General features: G+C 42.5%; 1 protein-coding gene across 1 annotated transcript in view; it reads left to right on the top strand.

The window, feature by feature from the left end:
- Window positions 1-850: 850 nt before the first annotated feature.
- LOC134665701 (uncharacterized) overlaps window positions 851-18,819 on the top strand; it is a 32,047-nt gene continuing 14,078 nt past the window's right edge. The window contains exons 1-10 of the mRNA XM_063522660.1: window positions 851-996; window positions 1,646-1,764; window positions 2,514-4,222; window positions 4,434-6,801; window positions 7,063-7,241; window positions 7,850-8,021; window positions 8,733-9,174; window positions 9,244-9,347; window positions 9,423-11,093; window positions 12,706-12,931. Of these exons, the coding sequence (XP_063378730.1) occupies window positions 1,726-1,764; window positions 2,514-4,222; window positions 4,434-6,801; window positions 7,063-7,241; window positions 7,850-8,021; window positions 8,733-9,174; window positions 9,244-9,347; window positions 9,423-11,093; window positions 12,706-12,931 (6,910 nt within the window). The 5' untranslated portion in view covers window positions 851-996; window positions 1,646-1,725. The remainder of the gene's footprint in view (window positions 997-1,645; window positions 1,765-2,513; window positions 4,223-4,433; window positions 6,802-7,062; window positions 7,242-7,849; window positions 8,022-8,732; window positions 9,175-9,243; window positions 9,348-9,422; window positions 11,094-12,705; window positions 12,932-18,819) is intronic.

The raw sequence follows: 18,819 nt of genomic DNA, 5'->3' as shown, positions 1-18,819 counted from the left end.
CTTATGGCACTATCCATTTCGGCTATTTAGGGTTGTCAAAATTCAAGTCATTATCATATCTGTGATCGTGCCCGCAAAGGGACGTCAAGCTGTGTCAACCCTAATAATTGCTAAGGGCAATGCTATACCCGCGAAAATCGAAGTTCGCAAATAGCGGGCATCTTTCTCTGTCACTCTTAATACGCCTTCATTGGAGTAAAAGAGACAGATCTCCACAATTTGCGAATTATGGTTTTGACGGTAGCCCCTCTAAGCCGAACGGAGCCGTGAAGTCCCTACTGATTGTGCAGAACATTCAACTATAGTTTGTCATAGGACTGTCATATTTCAATCGTAGACAGAGAGAATCATACTATCTTTGTCTTACACTAGTACTAGCACCCAAAAGAAAAGGATGAGTATAGTTTTCCTGGTTCTTACTGACTGACAAATAGGTTTGACCAACTATATTCAACCAGATCTGAATTGAAGTGTCTATGGACTCTATGGTATTCCTAGGTCTGCTTATTTTTGAACGCATCCATATCTCTTCGAAAAAAAAAGTAAAACACACTACGTTGTCTATGCTCAACTAGTTACCAGAGACAAGCAACCATAAACACACTTTAGAGTCTTATTCCAGAATATTTTGAACTTAATTACAATACTTTTAAATTAATATTTCTTTTAAAATATAGTTTAATAGATTTTTTTGACAAAATCAAAATTTATTATTATTAGTTATTTTTTTAAATATTTTTTTAACACATCATTCCCATGTTTCAATAAAAAAATATTTAAAAGATATTATTTGAACCGGAAGTGCTTAGAACTTCGACATGTTTCGTGAAACCCCGTTGTTTTGCATCAAGAAAATGCAATGGCCGCCATCTTCGACTCTCGTGAATGTTTTGATCGTAGTTTCGGACTTTGAGGCCAATTTTACAAGTGCTATGCAATTATTTGACGGAAATTGTTTCGCTACACTGTAGGAGTTATTGTTACGTTCACGCACAGGTTAGTACTAATTTTATTAAGTATTTGCTGTACAAGTGTTTACATCTGGATTTCTAAGTTCCTATCTAATGCGATACTCACTTTTATGATATAATATCTGTGTGTTTATGTTATAAAAAAATTACATTATGGGATTTATGTTTGGTTGAGTCAATATTATTAATATCCAATTTATATAAATATACAAACCTCATTTGCGTATGTACTTATATTTGTAGGCTCTTTGTTTCTACTACATACTTGAGACTTCCAATTATGCATTATTTCCACCCAATCAATCATTTCAATGCTTTATTTCTCTCATATTTAACGTTATTAGGTTAGTGTTTACTTCTTTTGATGTTTATCAGTGAGACATTTCAGTTTTCGTGCCACAATAATGGCGGCAGTGGATTAACCTATCTACTTATTTTAACCTTTTTTACCAGTATTCTTGCGTTTTATATGCTTTATTTCGTATTCAATCTTTATACATTCTCGTAGGGCATGAAATAAATCGAGTTTCATCACTTTTTGGACAATGACCTCGACTGTCACATTATCCTATTTGTAGACTAAAAATATTTGAGCGAGAAAATTACGATGTGCATCGCGTGTTGTCGTGTGAACTGTGAAGATTTGTGGGTAAAGAGTCAATTTTCGATTGCAGTCACATGAAATAAGGTCGGAGGCCGCAGTGGTCTCCTCGGCGTCATCTCGGGCTTGACCCAAGATGATAATATTTACAGCATGTCAGCTTCTCCAGACTTTGATCCTGCTGCCCGGCAAGTAAGTCCCGAACCCCTACACCTCCCCCTTCACGACACTAATGTCCTGTGACTAATGCTAACCATGCTACTCACTACATAACCATATATTCTTATTGGCATGATCTTCCTTACTCTTGCTCTTGAGAAGCGCAAAATATCATCCTGGTTTCATTCTTGTAATGAAGACCATTTACAGACATAATCTTTAATTACATAAGATGTGTGTAGGTATCTTACTAAAATAAAACTGAACATATTTTCAGTAAAGATTTTATCAGTTTACTTTTGTTCTGCAACTGTTTTCTACTGTTTTGAGTGTTGTGTTTAATAAAGATTTTGAAACCAAGGTGCATTTTTAATAACCTATTAGGATTAGTAGTCTTATCATTATTCATGTAACATTTTTATATATTGGGTAAGTGTAGTAATAAGGATTTATTGATAATGCAAACAGGTTCACATAATAATATTATCACCACATCCTTACATAAATAAACAAAACTTCGATATGAACAACATGAAACCCTAAGATATAACATTATGATGACAATTGTAAATTCATGGGTTCACTGACACAAACTATTAATTTTGTTAATATTTAAGCTGTACAAAATGTTTCTGAAATATTACTGCGTCAGATTGCATACATTGTGTACTTCATTAAATATGCTAAGTTATTTTACAGCTGACATTGTTACAACTATAATGTGAGGAATATGCATGTGTTCAAATATACAACAAGCTTAATTTGCCAAAACTTTGTTACAGGATTACCGGCCGGCCACCTCCAGTGAAAATGTGTATGAACATGTTATGGAACATAAATTAGCAGATAATATGAGTGTACCAAGCATTAGAACTCCAGTTTTAAGGGCTCTGCCCCTTTCCCCCACCGATGGTGACCCTGAACCTGATTCTACTCACCCTGAAAGTATTATCCAGTCTGCACGCAGTAATATTGATAAAGAAGTAGAATACCACATTACTGACAAGAGACGGGACACAGAGATGTCTGTAGATGCACTATCCGGACTTGTAAGGATTGAGGAAGGCCTTGATAATGTAGGACGCATCACTTACCCTATTATTCAAGATGGAGATGACTCTGGTGATGGCAACTATGAAAACACAAGTGCCACTCTCATCCAGGCTCCACTGAACACAGCAATTGTTCAGAATGTCGCAAAACTGCCACAGAACTTCACTATAAATGTAGATGCCACTGTAAGCAACATTACAGCTATTCAAAATGTATCACAAGATGTGGGCAATCAGACTCTCTGGCTGCCTACTATTCTCACTAGCGCTGCTCCTACCGACAGCAAAAGTGAAGAGGAGAGATCACAATCTGGTCTATCACAGATCATTATAACCAGTGAAAGCTATGTCAATGATACAAATCAATTGGGAAGACGGACAAATATAGTAACGGAAACTAGCTATGCGAGCCGACCCAAATCATCAAAAGTGCAAATTTTGAGCAACATATCTATCCCAAAGAACACAAGTTATTCATCACAGTATATAACCCAGGGCAAAGAGCTCGCCTCACCAGTGTATGGCACTCAGAACCATGTGTACAAGTTGAGCACTAATGTGATGTCACAAAAGCATTTAAATAATTCAGTACTATGCTCAAAGCCTCCAAAGAGTCAGTCTCTAATCGGCTGTTCTACGTTGTCACCTCAAGTAATCAGCAGCCCTATTAAAAACGTTTCTTATAGTCACACTTTCACAAAAAGCTCGAATTTGAAATCTCTGGGCAAAGTGAACAATGGTGCTAACTTAAATGCCGTGGTCGCGGCCTCGTCGGGCAACACGCAGTGCCATATACTATCGCGGGTCGTCTCTGGCCCTAACAAGATGTCCGTTCACTCGGGCAGAAAATCTGTAAATACTTTGAAACAGGCAAAAAATTCCGGACAGCTCTCGGGACAGAAGAATCAATCGAGAGCTATCAAGATAATACAGCAGGCAGGCACCGCGCATAAATCAGAGTCCAAGACTTGGCCTGTCGCTAGTGTGGCTACATATAAGAACCAGCAGCCGATATATGGTGTAGTGGACTCAAACACATCCAAGATCATACAGAAAGTGGGTAGTCCGACACATAAGAGTCATCATCAGATTCAAAAGTTGCCTTCTAAAGGGGAGAGGTTGGTTCTCCAATCGCCCTGTGGGCCCGTGCTTATATCCACAGCGCCTATAAGCACAAGTATGCCGCGCGGGCCTCACTACGTCCAGTCTGGTGCCACGCCCAATTTAAGATATGTACAGACATATACTCCGACAGACAATCAGCTCTCTACTGTGTCTCAAGTGTCAGCGAACCAGCAACTGACTGCACAGATATTGCAATCGCTAGCGCAGCCCAAGCTGATGCTGCATCCCAGTGCAAATTCTCCACTTATACCACCTCCTCAACCTGTGGAGGAACCTATGGAGCCAAAACCGATTAATCAAAGGAGGATTGTGTTGTAAGTGCTTACTCCTCGTATCACTTTTTTTAAATTTCCGTATAAGGGCTTGCTATATTTTTAGTATCATAATGCTGAATGATGTTTACTCAAAATAGTTATTTCGTAAGCTCTTTTTTTGCAAGATTACAAACATTAACGATAGGCGAACTTTTATAGACAATATTTTGTAAATTTCAATGCTAAGACTAATGTTTCCTTCCTGTTTCAGCGGGGACAAGTCGACTCGTTTAACCGCGGACGATATAATCGGCAGCGAGGAGCGGCCGAATCTGTCGGAAGAATTACAGCGGTACACCTTCCACGACCTGGCGCTCGTGATGCTCGACCACACGTACGCGGCGCCCGGCCAGAAGCTGCCCGCGCCGCCCGCGCCCGCGCCGCCGCCGCCGCTGCCGCCCGCCGTCGCGTCGCCGCCGCCGCTGCCGACGCTGCCGACGCCTCCGAGCCCGGTGAAGAGGCACTCGCCGGTCATCATGTCCACCGCGCCTTACGAACCGCCGGCACCCCTGCTGGCGCCCATTCCCGCCGCGCCGCCCCTGCCCCTGAGCGCTTTAACTTACAAGCCCCCGGCGATTCAAGACGACGACACCGCCTCCGTCATCTCGTCGATCGACGGCGACCGTCGCCCCGCCGCCGGCGGCAGCGACACCGAAACCGCCCCTGAAGGCGAGGAGGAAGGAAAAACTCGATGCGTCTGCGAGTTCACGCACGACGACGGATACATGATCTGCTGCGACCGCTGCGGCGAATGGCAGCACGTTGACTGCATGGGTATCGACCGGAACAACATCCCCGATGCCTACATGTGTGAACTGTGCCAACCTCGAGCCGTTGACCGAAGGCACGCGCGAGCGATCCAGCTGCGCAAGCGAGAGGAACTTAGCGCGCTTGGCGCTTCCGATACGGACTCTTCAGAAAGCACCAGGGTGCCCGGAGCGCGTCGCAAGCGACTCCTCACTGTCACCACTTACACTGACACTAGCGGGTCTTGTGTCACCACGTATAATTCGGCCTCCCCTGCCGTGCCTACGCTACCACCGCTACCCCCGATGCCGCAGCCGACCCTCAATCTACCCAAACGCGGCCCTAAGCGCCCTAAGAAGGCCGAAGTTGTCAGAAAAGGCACCAAGAGAAAACTTACAGAAAAGAGGGTCAAACGCAAGAAGGAGATGATAATGAACCGCAGCAAGTATACCTCGAGCGTATCCAGCCAATCACACTGGGGAGAATCATTTGAGCAGGCTATGACTAACCATTACAGCCCTGAACTGAGGGCGAAAATAATGAAATACAGCAGTAAACTAGGCAACACGCCGAACATGTCATCCGCTATCACGGCGCATTTGTGTACCACTGTGCCGCACGCGGGCGGCAAAATCCTTATTGCGACAAAAGACTTGAAAGAAAACACGCCAGTTATAGAGCTTAGAGGGAAATATATGCTGTCGAACCAGCACAGGCCGCAGTTACAGAATTCAGCGCGTGCGGGCAGCCAGAAACCTGGGCCTTTCGTCTTCTTCTATAGACTGCCTAAAGATAACACGCAGATCTGTATCGATACAAGAACATATGGCAATGAAGCCCGGTTTGTTAGGAGATCTTGCAAACCCAACGCGGAACTCCAACACTGCATAATCAAAGGCGCGCTACACGTCTACTTATACACTATTGGGACGATCCCGTCGAATACTGAAATAACAGTCGGACACGACACTAACGGCAGCAAGCAGCCGTGCGCTTGTGGCAACCCTAAACACTGCAAGGTCAACGGTTTAAATTCCTCGCTAGTTGCGAGGAAAAGCATCGATTACCCTCCAAGAGAAAAGAGGAGTAGGAATAGGTGTTCCAGCTCATCTTCCCCTGCGTCGCCACCGCTGGCACCCGTTCTAGCATCCCCGGCTAAAGAATACCCTTGCCCAGTAACACCCATCAAAATAGAAAAGAAATCACCCATAAAATACGAATACTCACCAATGTCTCCCGTAAAAAGCGCCATCATGGCCCTCAACTTTGACCAGCCAATGAAAACAGAGACCCCAGAAGATATCAAACCAGAAATGGATTTAACGGCCAAAGAGGAGATGAAACCGGAGATAGACGAGCCAGATTACGTGAAAATGGAGACTGAGGAGGAGAAACCGGTAGAACCGGTCCCAGAACCAGAGCCTCAACCTGAACCGGAACCGATTAAGGCAGAACCGGAACCAATCAAAGAGGAAGTGAAACCTCAAAAAGAAGAAACTAAGGTAGAGCCTGAATCTAATGAAGAACCTGTAAAACAAGAGGTGCCGAAAGAGGAAGTTAAAGAGGAAATAAAGGAAGAGCCTAAAGAAGTTAAACAAGAGAGTCCAAAGAAGGAGACACCCAAAGTGGAAGAAAGAGAGCGTAGGACTAGACGAGATGGACTCGACGATGAAAGACCGGCTACAAGGGAATATACAGCCAAGTCGGCGTGCCACGACCGATCGTCCAGGTCTAGTAGAAACACTTGTACGAACCAGGACTCTTTGGATGATAAAACTGATGATTCGCAGGACAAACTGCCGAACAATAAGGACAAGGATAAAAAGAAAATGGTAAGTTATCTTTCAAAAACGTGTAATAACTACTAAAAATCATATTTGCTTTCCCAATTGGCTATCATATTCTTTGATTTAAACATTCTTACGACCATCTTTTTAAGTTACAAAGTGTAATCAGCAAATAAAACAATTGTATTATTTCAATTCTATTGCCTACTAAAATTTACTTGTGAAACTTGCCCTTTACAGAAATTCTTACAAAACTTCAAAAAATAATCTGTATTCTCTAACTAATGATTATAATTTTCATTTTAGACCCGTGAGGAGCGTAAAATGGAAGCCATCATGAAGGCGTTCGAACGCATGGAGAAAGCGGAACAACGTAAACAGGAGGTGAAGGAACGGCAAAAGCGGAGGGAATCCGATCCTCATCCAAATGCGGTGGACAAGGATGATGATGATGACTTCCAGTGCAGCTCGAAAAAGAGGAAGAAGTAAGTTATATTAAAATAAAACTTGATATGTATGTCAAATTAATAAGTCTTGAAAATTTAAGACAATTTATGAATCGACCAAAGGGGTTAATAAACAACTACGAGAATAAGGTATCATCCACTTGGTCTGATGATGGAGACTGAAAGTGGCCATATAATTAAACAACCGACAACGTAATTTTATCTTATATTGCTATTCTTTAGACATCCATTTATTTATTTAATCTCTTGATAGTACAGTCATCAGCAACAGTATCTGACACAACTAGGGCGGCAAAAATATACGACGCGCTCTTATTGCGCTCCAAATAAGAACGTGTCACATATTTTTGCGGCCCTAGTTGTGTAAGATACTATTGCTGATGACTGTACAAGTGGCGGTATTAATGCCTTAAGGAATTGTTTACTATAACCAATGACTACTTACTTCTCATTTGAATCATCTTGTGTAAATGAGAAAGGAAAGTAGATTCCAAATTGTTGACAGAAACATATTGATTGCAGAGTTTATACCTTCGATATATTTTAATGCAAAAACTGAACATAGAGATTAAGTCACGAATTAAATCTTCCCTCTGTTCTTATAAACATTGTAACATCTTTCTAAGACGCAAAGGGCGAGCCCGCACAACATCGCAGTCCAACCGGCGGCGCCTGAACTCGGCCGACAGCGACCTGGTGACGTCGGGCGACGAGCCGCGCACGCCGCCGCGGCCCCAGCGCAGGGACAGCGCGCCGCACAACAACGAGGCCGACAGGAGGAACGATCCCATCAACGAAGTAAGCTCAACTAATTACTATTTTAAATTTACCACCTCGGTTCTCTCACACAACCCTCACACATTCTCCTCTCACAAGTCAAAGTCTACACCTCGGCATTGGCAGAATTTACCTTGCTAATATTAGCGAGGAGTAAAAGCCATTTACGGGAAAATAAGGCGGTCTCATTGCAGATGCGGATCCGGACGCCGCTTCGGTATCCGAGCGAGCGATAAGTGATAAGCCATCTCTAAGCAGTTGAGAGTTTTGCGACTTAGGCATATACAAAGAGAGTTACCGATTCCTTACTACAGTTATGGGCGGAAGAAATAAGCTTAATTTGAAATAAAGCTCACTTGTCACTGAATGAATTTAGTTGTAGCGCCATATGCGTTGATCTTTGCGCGTTTAACCTCAATACCTCATTTGACCTGCTGAGGTTTATCTGTTGTTGACATTGAACTATAAGTGCAAAACTGCAAATATATCCGTTATTGACGTTTAAAAGTTAAGCTAAAATGTTGACTTTACAATAAAGATAACCCACTCAAGTGCCTTATTCGATATTCCTTTTGCATGTATTTGTTTTCTGTGAACTAAGATGATAATAATATGCATATTACCTATTATCATCTTAAGGTCACAACCTTGACTGTGGGTGTACAGATCTTGCTAAAAAAAATCCTACTTGGAGTGGATATTATTTTAACAATTCTTGTTTTGTTGTTGCAGGATCTCGGCCTAAGCTCAGCTTGTTTACTGGTAGAAGCCGCCGTCGGTTCAGTGGAATCCGCCTTTAAACTGCCTAAAACTAAGAAAACTATGGCCACGGAATGGATCGGCCGCTCGCCCGAGCGGACGCCGTCGCCCTACAGATCTCCGTACAGACCGCCTTTGATGTCCGCCACATCTTTAGAGAGCCTCGTGAGAGTTGCCTCCACGATGATTGGCGATTTAAGTGGTGCCCCAGATTTCCATGAGGAAGATGCGACATCCCCACCCAGAACCCCTGGCCGGGATCGAAGCAGACCCCCGAAGAAGGCTAGGAGGATTACTCGGAGCACCCCTCCCACTGAAGTCGTGGAAACGACGCCTACTGTGATACCCCAGCATAGTGCTAAGAAACGGTGGCTGAGACAGGCCATCAGTGAAGAAAGCGACTCTCCTAACGCGGGTGCGTATTGTCATGCTCATTTGAGGTACTTTGATAGTAATCAGTTGATGTTTTATTGTTTAAATTTAGATGCGTTTGTTGCAGAATCTCCGCCTAACGAAATAGTGACGCCATTGAAGAAGCGACGGTTAGCAAGAGAATCGCTATCCTGCGAACCCAATAATATTGTGCCTGTAAGTATCGCATCAACTTAATTCTAATATTGTGTCATATAATATTCTTCTATATATTCTTGAATTTTTCTGCAGTGTCACGACGAGGTGTCACCTAATTTAACGTCTGAGGATTCTCCGGTGAAGGACGACGGCGGTCTGATCCGACAGTACAACGTGCGCGGCATCATGGAGGGCGTGTACGGCCGCGACCGCACGCGCTCAGACAGCGGCCAAGGCTCCGACGACCAGTGCCACCCCGACCACGACGTGCTCAACGTCAACATGGCCACCACCGACACTGAGCACATCCGCCGCATCATTGGCGTGCCCACGCCCGAGGACGAGCTGCCCCCGCCGGCCAAGCCCGACTTCACCACCAACAACAACAACGTCGAACCCGACGACCCCAACTACGACAAGGTCGTCCCCATGGACATCGACACCACCGTCACCCCCCAACCTAAATTAGAGAGTAGCGAACCCACCAACTGTGATATCAAAGGGTTGGACCTGCTCAATGATAAACAGAACAGTTCCCGATCCGCAGATACTAGTGGAAATTCGTCCCCGCAGCGCGACGAGATGGACGACATACAGAAGAAGATACACTCCTTCCACACCGAAAACATTCTCTTCCTCAAGAGCAGAAACAAGAAACCTCCGAAAGAAAAGCGGAAGAAGGTCAATCTGAACTTCGATCTCAACATGGTGGACGACCAAATCAGTATTCAATTGCGCACAGAGAAGGAGAGTTCGAAGTCGCCGGAGATTAATGGTGACATTCACGACGATATCAGCAATTCGGCGTTACCGGCGCCCGAAAACATACCTTTGCCCGACGATCCGGGCCCGATTCCTCCTCTAGAAGCGATACCGTTACCGGAGGAGCCGATGCGGCCTATAAAGAAACAATATACGGGAAACATGAAGAACTCCAAACTGGTGATTAATGGAGTTATGCACGACTCGTACACGATCGGGGACTCGATGGCTCTGCCGGCGCCGGAGAACATCCCCCTGCCGGAAGACCAGGGCCCGCTATCTGTGATACCGCCGCTGGAGACGATTCCTCTGCCCGAGGAGCCGCGGCGGCCGCTCAAGGCCCGGGTCAAGCAGATGATGGAAAAAGAGGAGAAGGAAGCGTTATCCAACGATACAGACTCCAAGTCGTCCGAACTCAACGGGGAGGTGCATTCCGAAGTGGATTCTATCCCTCTGCCGGACGACATCCCTTCACTAGAGGCTATCCCTCTGCCGGAGGAACCGATGGAACCGGTGCGAGTGCCCGCGTCCCCCGCGAAACCTGAAGAAAAATCCTTACCGGCGAAAGACAAACCCTCAGTTCTGGAGAGCCCGCTCCCCTTCTCGTCGAGGTTCAGCTCGACCGGCCTGTTCTCGGGGATCTTCGGCAACTTCTCGCAGCCCTACGACGGGCCGGCGGCCGCGGACCCGGTGCCGTCTATAATAAAAAGTGCAATAGATAGGACTACAAGTTTAGACAATAGTATTAGTATATTCGACAAAGATAGTATTAGGGGTGTGGACGAACTGAAGAGCGTGCAGGAGATATTGACTCGCGTGAGCAACATGGACTCGAATAACAGTGTGCTGCTGTCGGGGGTGCTGCAGGGCTCGGGGTCGGTGGGGGGTGCGGGGGGGGCGGCGCACGGGCTGCCCGGGCCCGCCAAGCCCTTCGGCGCGCGCGCCACCGACCCGCGCCTCAACCCGCCGCCGCAGGACAAGCCCAAACCTGTCAGGAGGAAGGTAACCCACACCTACATTACTAAATAAAACGTCATATAAACTACTTACTATTTCTAGTACATTCGGACTGTTCTCACTATTGCGCGTGACGTATTTTCATTTAAAAGTTTATTCTGATGAGTTATCAGTGATGACCAAATAGGTCACATCATGAGGAAGTCAAATTATCACTTGCTTCGGTGACCACTTTCCTGGGGTTCGACGAAATATGTCAATATTTTTCGGCATTAATACAAAGGAGTAAGGTCCAACAGGTGTAAATATATCTTTGATGTTGTCTGTACGTTTTTAGCAGTCCAAATCACAACTACTCAGTTTGAACTAATGGAGCATTCCATGAAATTGTCTACCGTTGTCCCGTACAAACGCGAAGTTTCTGAAGATTTAAAGGCATAAGAGTTTCCTTTTCTATGACAAATGGTCAAAAATATGCACAGAAAAATAATCGCCTGCTTTAAATGCCGAGAAAAAAGTCGCAACACAGGAAATAAAATGTGTTTGTACGGGACAGCCCGTGGAATGCTCCTAATATTTCCGTCACGTCAAATTAATCTGCCACCAAGATAAAAATGAATCTTTAACTTCAAACAAACTTTAAACTCAAACAAATATCTGTAGAAACTTAATTATTTTACAACTGCATTACTTTATGCATTCGAATTCCTATTATCATGCAATTTAATTAAAACATTTAATACTAACTCGCTTAAACACAATTCAGTTCAAGGTCACAGATAAAAGCATGTCAACAACTATCTACTTATCATTTATTTCATAACTGTACATACAGTTACCAAATGTTATTCCATTTTTAACAGAATTAGTGACAAATAATCGTTCATAAAGCTGTAATTGCCTTGACATACATAAAACATGTGGCGTACTGCGAACCACTTTCTCTAATGGGTTCGTTGACCTGTATAGATGCTTGTTTATTCTACTAGCGTTGCGGAAGCCACGTTAGTTATTGGTGGGGGTCAGTTTTACTGCGCGGACGAAGTCTAATATGTAACGTAAAATGAGAGAACCCCTAAGGATTTTTTTGAAGAATTAAATTATCTATTTAATTCTTCTGTCCTTTTCGAGCAAGGAATTCCACCAAACAAATATAAAGTGTTGACAATTGTTTGAAGTTCTTGCTTTGATTATTTAAATATTCTAACTGGACGTAGTTTAAAAATTAGTAAATTCGTTTGATAATTTTTGTGTATGTATTTTGCATTGTCAAGCAGCAGTCTTGAGATTATAAATTGTCGTCTCAATTTAACTAAAATCAGGTTCATTTTTAAATATCCTCTCCACGCTCACTATCCTCCATATACGAGTTAACGTACATTAACACATTCATTGCCACCCATCTAAACAAGACATCCGCGACAGGCCACAACAATTACGTCATATAAAGCAGTAGTACCACGATCCCGACTATCAGGACGTCCGGCCTGGGAATGAATTCATAAAATATCTACTACTACTATCGGGATAGTCGGGTTTTCGGCACTGAATGTGTTAAAGAGTCAACTCAATCGACGAAACACCATAATATAACGTTTCTCGATGGGAGTTCTTGCTCCGTCTAACCCTGAAAACGAACATATCTCCTCTCCCGCAGCTCTCTATCACCGAATACCGCAAGCGGCACCGCGGGGCCCTGAACGAGGAGCCGCACCCGTCCGGCTCGGGCGAGGCGCACGGGCCGGAGTGGTCGTCCGAGTCCTCCGGGGCCTCGGGCGCCGGCTCGCTGTCGCCGCAGCGGCTCGACGCGGCCGCCGCCGCCGCCGCCGACGACTTGGAGCAGAGGCTGCACCGGGAGCTCGCTAATGCGCATTTGCCTAAAGGTCGGTTTGATCATATTTTATGTGCGGCGATATTTAGAAGCGTTTACGAGAATCGCGTGGTAGATACGCTTATGCGGTTTCAATTTATTTGGGACAAAAAACAGTAACTCGCAGGGTTTGTACACAGAAATAGAGTACAAAGGAAAATAAAGTGTGTGACCGACAACATCGTCCACAGATCACTAAATTATTATTAGTATTAATGCACTAGTTTCTAATGCGATTGACATTAAAGGGCCCACAGACTAGTTCGCCGGACGATATCAGCCTGTCAGTTGTTCGGAACTATCACCTTTTGCGATTAACTGACAGGCTGATATCGTCCGGCGAACTGGTAATCTGTGGGCCCCTTGAGGATGTTAATATAAATAAATAAATGTACATCACAGTGATAAAAAGTTGCAAGTCCGCGCCACAAAGACGAAACAATGTCGCGACCTTGAACGTAAAACCAGCTTATTCAGTTGTTTTAATCCGCTACCCGTGCAAGATCCACCGACGTTGCAAATGTAGCAATACCAGTTTTTGTTCAGGAATTTAGGTTTTTCGAGTATGCGAAGATTAATAATTATTACAATCTTTTACGTCCGTCGATGGTCAGTTAAGAGTGTTGCTGTTATTAATGACGATTATTTTATTTATTTGTCTCTGAATGGGGAATGTCTAAAAGTTATGGAACGCTCGTTCATCGTTAACCGGGTCCGCACAGAGCGAGCATGATGCTCTAGTTTCCTATAGTTCGTTTTTTTAGCATTAGGAAGAACTTGCGAGAAGGTAAGCTATCTTGACGTCTTTTAATTGAAGGACGCTTTTTAAAAATCAAAAACTATTACTTATGAAAGAAGAAGAATATAAATGATTAAAATGATCGTATTAGATGCATAATTGTTACATATTTGCCGTTACTTATTTTTAAAATGTGTTTTTCAATTACCTTATTTCTAATGCTAAAAAAAACGAACTATAGGATAGCGGTGCCGTCATATAACGGCCGTCTCCATACAAATACTACGCTACGCTATCCTAGGAAAACCGATCTTAAGCGCGAGGCACGTCTACACTGGCCGTTTTGTGCGCAAGGAAATTGCCTCGTGCGTATGCTCCTCTGAGTCCTCTGTGTGGACCCGGCTATTCGCGCATGAAATTACACGAATTACTCATTCGAGCAAGTGCCAGTTGTTGACAGTAAACAACGAAACGTACAAATTAAGCTTCTATTGACCGCGTTCACGTTCCGCGACTGATTCTTTCAATTAGATAAACGCATGTCGCATTTAAATGTACCAACACAAGCTATTTTCAACTCTATTCCCGTACTTTAAAGTTTATATTAATTTAAGACTTGGTCACTGTAATGTCATTGAAAAGTTCAATTGCTACGGTTCAAGAGAAATTCATCTCTGCTCCAAAGAATTAAGGTTCATTATAAGATTGTGCAACTTAAGTCGTTTTGTAAATAAATTTATGCGCTTTATCGACCGGCTTCCTTCGTAAACGCACTTTTGAAAGGATGTACTGTCGAGCTAGAAAGTGTAACATCTTTTGAATGAACAAACGAATGAAATGAATGAGTCAGTGTTGACATAGTTACAGTAATTACATCACGTGTAGTTTACGCATATGGTGTGCACGTTTTGTGACACTTGTGTTTATGTAAACATAATTAAATGATTTCATGACGACGTATTGCTATAAAGAATGTTTTGTAATTATACAACAATCTACATTCTTGAATTGGCAACTAGATCTTAGAATATCGAGTTCTTGTGCCAGAAATATAGTAAAATAAATACGGTACCGCTCAAAAGGTTAAGTTCGCCCTTTGTTTTCGGTACAAAAGAGTCCTTTTGTGCCGTGCCTGTGTCCGCCTCGGCTTCGCACGGGTTACACAAAACCTTAACAAATTATCACCTAAACCTTCCTCAAGAATCACTATTGGTAGGTGAAAACCGCATGAAAATCCTTTCAGTAATTTTTGAGTTTATCGCGAACATACAAACAGACAGACGCGGCGGAAGACGTTTTATAAGGTGTAGTGACAATTCGAATTAATACAAATTCAAAAGCTAAGACTTTTCTATTCGCGTATACGGCAGAGGAAGCGAGCAACAATAACACCGAGATTGTGCAACGCTCGCTGGCAGCTCTTATCGCAACGGAAACTTATTGTGACTTATTGCCATCCACTTTCACGATTTACCCGTTAACTGACTAAGGGTGGTATTCCACTTGTCCAATTTCTTTGTCCCATGTGCATTACGTCTCACTCTCCCATTAAGCAAAATGTGAGACGCAAATTTACATTGGACCAAGCTATTAGACAGATGGAATACCAACCTAAGGAGCAAGAGAGTTTTTGTAAGTTTTTTTATGTGCAAGTCCTAATTTGCAATATCATCATAAGTGGGTTTAAGGGCTAAAAATCGGTAATGGTTTTAGATTGTCAGTCAATCGACGGACGGACAGTCAGATTCTGAAATGAAAAACGGTAATTTGATATCAGGTTTTGCTAGTCGGTAGCTCTAAGGGCTGATTTAGACGGCGCGCGAACTTGCATGCGATTTTAGTTACATTGCGGACTGCTGGTTACGTCCAATTTAACCGACCGACCAAAAACCGCAGTGTAATTAAACTCGCATGCGAGTTCTCGCACCGTCTAAATGAGGCCTTAAAGTCGAAAAAAGCCATTTATTTCGCTTTTTTAACAAACATGAAGTCACTAACACATTCAGACTCAAAACTGCCAGCCAAACTACGGGTACTAACACTACCCCAGCAACACTCTTAACTGGACCTTATATCTTCCGCAATAAGGTTCAAGATATGCGCACAACGATGCGCCGTGCCCCTTGGGACCTTGAACACGCGATTTCAATATTACGGCGCTACTGCGTAAGTAGCGAGGTCTATGTGTATAGGTGTACTGTTGCCGCTTTAGGGTCATTCATACCGATTTCTACGTAGTTTTTGTGACTGATTTCACGAAATAATTAAATGTGGATTTAATGAGCAATATTAGAGGACCGTAAACAAAAATCTTTATAAAGTTACTTTATTACGATTAAAACAGTGAAATGTCGATATGCGTAACTCGTTATCGGCAGCATAAGTTGCATTTAAAATTAGAAATATGTAGTGTGGGTTTAGTATTAACGACTAATGATACTAAAAGTCAAACTTCACTTAGGCGTTAACCGCAGAGAAATGAGTTTAGCAAATTATGCCTGACGGGGGACATTTTTACATCAAATAGGTAATATTACTTGCTTTTAATTCGTTTAAAAAAAAAGTAATGTTTCATTCGTCTCGCATTTTGGTATTCAATCGTGGACAAACGCCGCACACAAACAGTCTCATACACATACAAATCAGCGCTATTGCGATATAGTATTCCTATCTCCAATATCTCTAAGGACTGTTCAGTTTACTAAGCGGACACTCTTACACCTCTTTTAATCGGCGAATTTAAAATCAATTGACGTACAGCTCATAACAATATAATTAACAATCCCTTATTTATCAATTGCTACATATTTGTTCCCATAATAGTCAAATATTTTTCCCGAAGGACCGAACAAATTTGGAACATAGCAAGTTAGTTCTGCAATTAGGATGCACAGGCTAGTATTCACTGCGAAAAATCGTAAATATGTACAAATTTTCCAAGTTAAACGTGAATAAAATAATCAAAACATTTGGAGAGCATCATATGCTTGAAGATTTTACAAAATCCCGGCACAGAAGCGGCCCGGCCAATCCAGAAACAAAAGTATTGTCATGCGGCTGTTAAAATCAATAAATTACTTATCGGTTCGCGAAATTCCTAAGACAGCAGGCGTTACAGTAGGCACAGATTAAAATATAAGAAGTATGTACAATAAATGGACCCATAAAAAGAAAAAAATGGACAAAAGAATTACAGAGCAGCGAAAGCAATCGAAAAAAAGAAGCGTCAAACTGTACTACATTTTACATTAAGATAAATTTCGTAGCATTTTAATGGACAACGGAAACTGCGTAAAATGTTGCTGTAGTACGTTACCAATGGCCCTGATGCTACCATGCCGTTGTAGAAGATCATATATTCGACGAGGAGAGTAACATCAAAATTGCCCAATTCATGAAGAAAGTCCTTGTCTGGAAGGCAATTGGTTCCTGTGGCCTTAAAAAGTTTGTTCTATTTTGCGACATGAACTTTGGTTGCGACATTTACAGAAAATAATGCATCTAATAACGAGTACTTTCCGTCTATCAGACGCATAATGTCACCTCTTCATTTCGGCCTGATTTGGCAAGTGCCCACTATGCTGGTCAGAAAGTGAAGCTACTGAATTTGAAAAACATTGATTTCGTTCAAAAACAAGTCAACTCATCTAATTGCCCGGAGCTCCACTCCATCGAGTGGCACTAGACCAATGTGAAGATGCACTTAAAAAAGGGTAGATGAGAAGCTAAAACATTGAAAGAACTCAAACGAATGTTGTTTACAACTTGTCAAAAAGTGTCAAAAATTGTTGTGCAGGCACTTGAACGGAGCAACCGTGTAAAAGTACGAAAATCTTACCGATGTTATTATATTATACTATATTTACATTAAAATGTTTTGCGTTGGTTTCCGTTTTTATTATATTTATCTAAATAAAGCGATTCCAGAATTAGAAAAATGTAATATATACTTTTTTGTTTGTCCGCTTAATAAAATGAACAGTCCTTATACTTTACCCGTTCGTGTATTCATTCATTCATCACTAGCGACCCGCCCCGGCTTCGCAGGGATTACAAAAAACCTTATACACCTAAACCTTCCTCAAGAATCACTCTATTGATAGGTGAAAACCGCATACAAATCCGTTCAACAGTTTTTGAGTTTATCGCGAATATACAGACAGACGCGGCGGGTGTCTTTGTTTTATAAGGTGTAGTGATTTACGTTCATTCGTCTCTTCAAATCGCGAGACGTAACCTACCGAGTGTTGCGACGTCTCGTATTGATTTTGTGTAGCCGCGAACTGCCAGATGCGACTGACGAACGTCTGACCCAATTCACTCTACGGTGCAATGTTCCACGAATCGAGTCGATGTCCTCAATCTGCAGTGTTATTTTAAACGTCAGACTTCTATGAAATTATGACGTATAAATTAAATAACACTTGCGTATGCTATCAAAATCGTTGCAGAATTTTCTTGGTCTAACTCTATCAAGTTCTCAGTGTTAAAAACAAGTTTACAATCATAAAACCAAGCGAGTCTTTACAAATGTCAGTCATGTCATGTTAGCTTTACAAAAACGCAGTCAGTCCTATACATTTCAACGACTTTAGTCTATTCTATTCCTCGGACAGTTGAGTTCGTCGACACTGCATAAATCACAGATCGCATACTCATTAGACGGAACATTAGCTCGCCGCTAAAGTACTAGTAAAGTGCCATTAACATTTTTTTTTTTGCGTAGCGGCCTCCTTATTTCAATATCTTTCGTTAAATTTAAATAATCACGATTATTTAGCTGTGGCGCTAGTGTGCACGTTGAAGGGCTCTTAAGTATGTTGAGCTCGAGTCGAGTCTTAGGCCCGTCTCTCGCGAGGCTACTCTCAAGCGATATGTATTATATAGCGCATTGTGGAATCTATTCAAGATAATCTAAAGCATGACTGCATAAAGTAATACCTCGGGCACCTTAATTGCTCGCGATTTGCATTTACGTAGACGCAAGCATCCATGTATGCGATACACGTGCGACTCATACCCTCGTCGACACAGTCAACTGATAACAAACCTTACTGCTACGAAATATAGTCTATGTTGTAAAATAATCAGATTGTGTTGTTAATAGACTTGCACGTAAGTGGTGAGATCACCGCGTTTTTATTGTGAATACATGTGTATGT

This window comes from Cydia fagiglandana, chromosome 7 (assembly GCF_963556715.1).
Source record: "Cydia fagiglandana chromosome 7, ilCydFagi1.1, whole genome shotgun sequence".
Taxonomy (NCBI): Eukaryota; Metazoa; Arthropoda; class Insecta; order Lepidoptera; family Tortricidae; genus Cydia; species Cydia fagiglandana.
The sequence above is the reverse complement of the archived record's forward strand: the minus strand, read 5'-3'. Positions and strand labels throughout refer to the sequence as shown.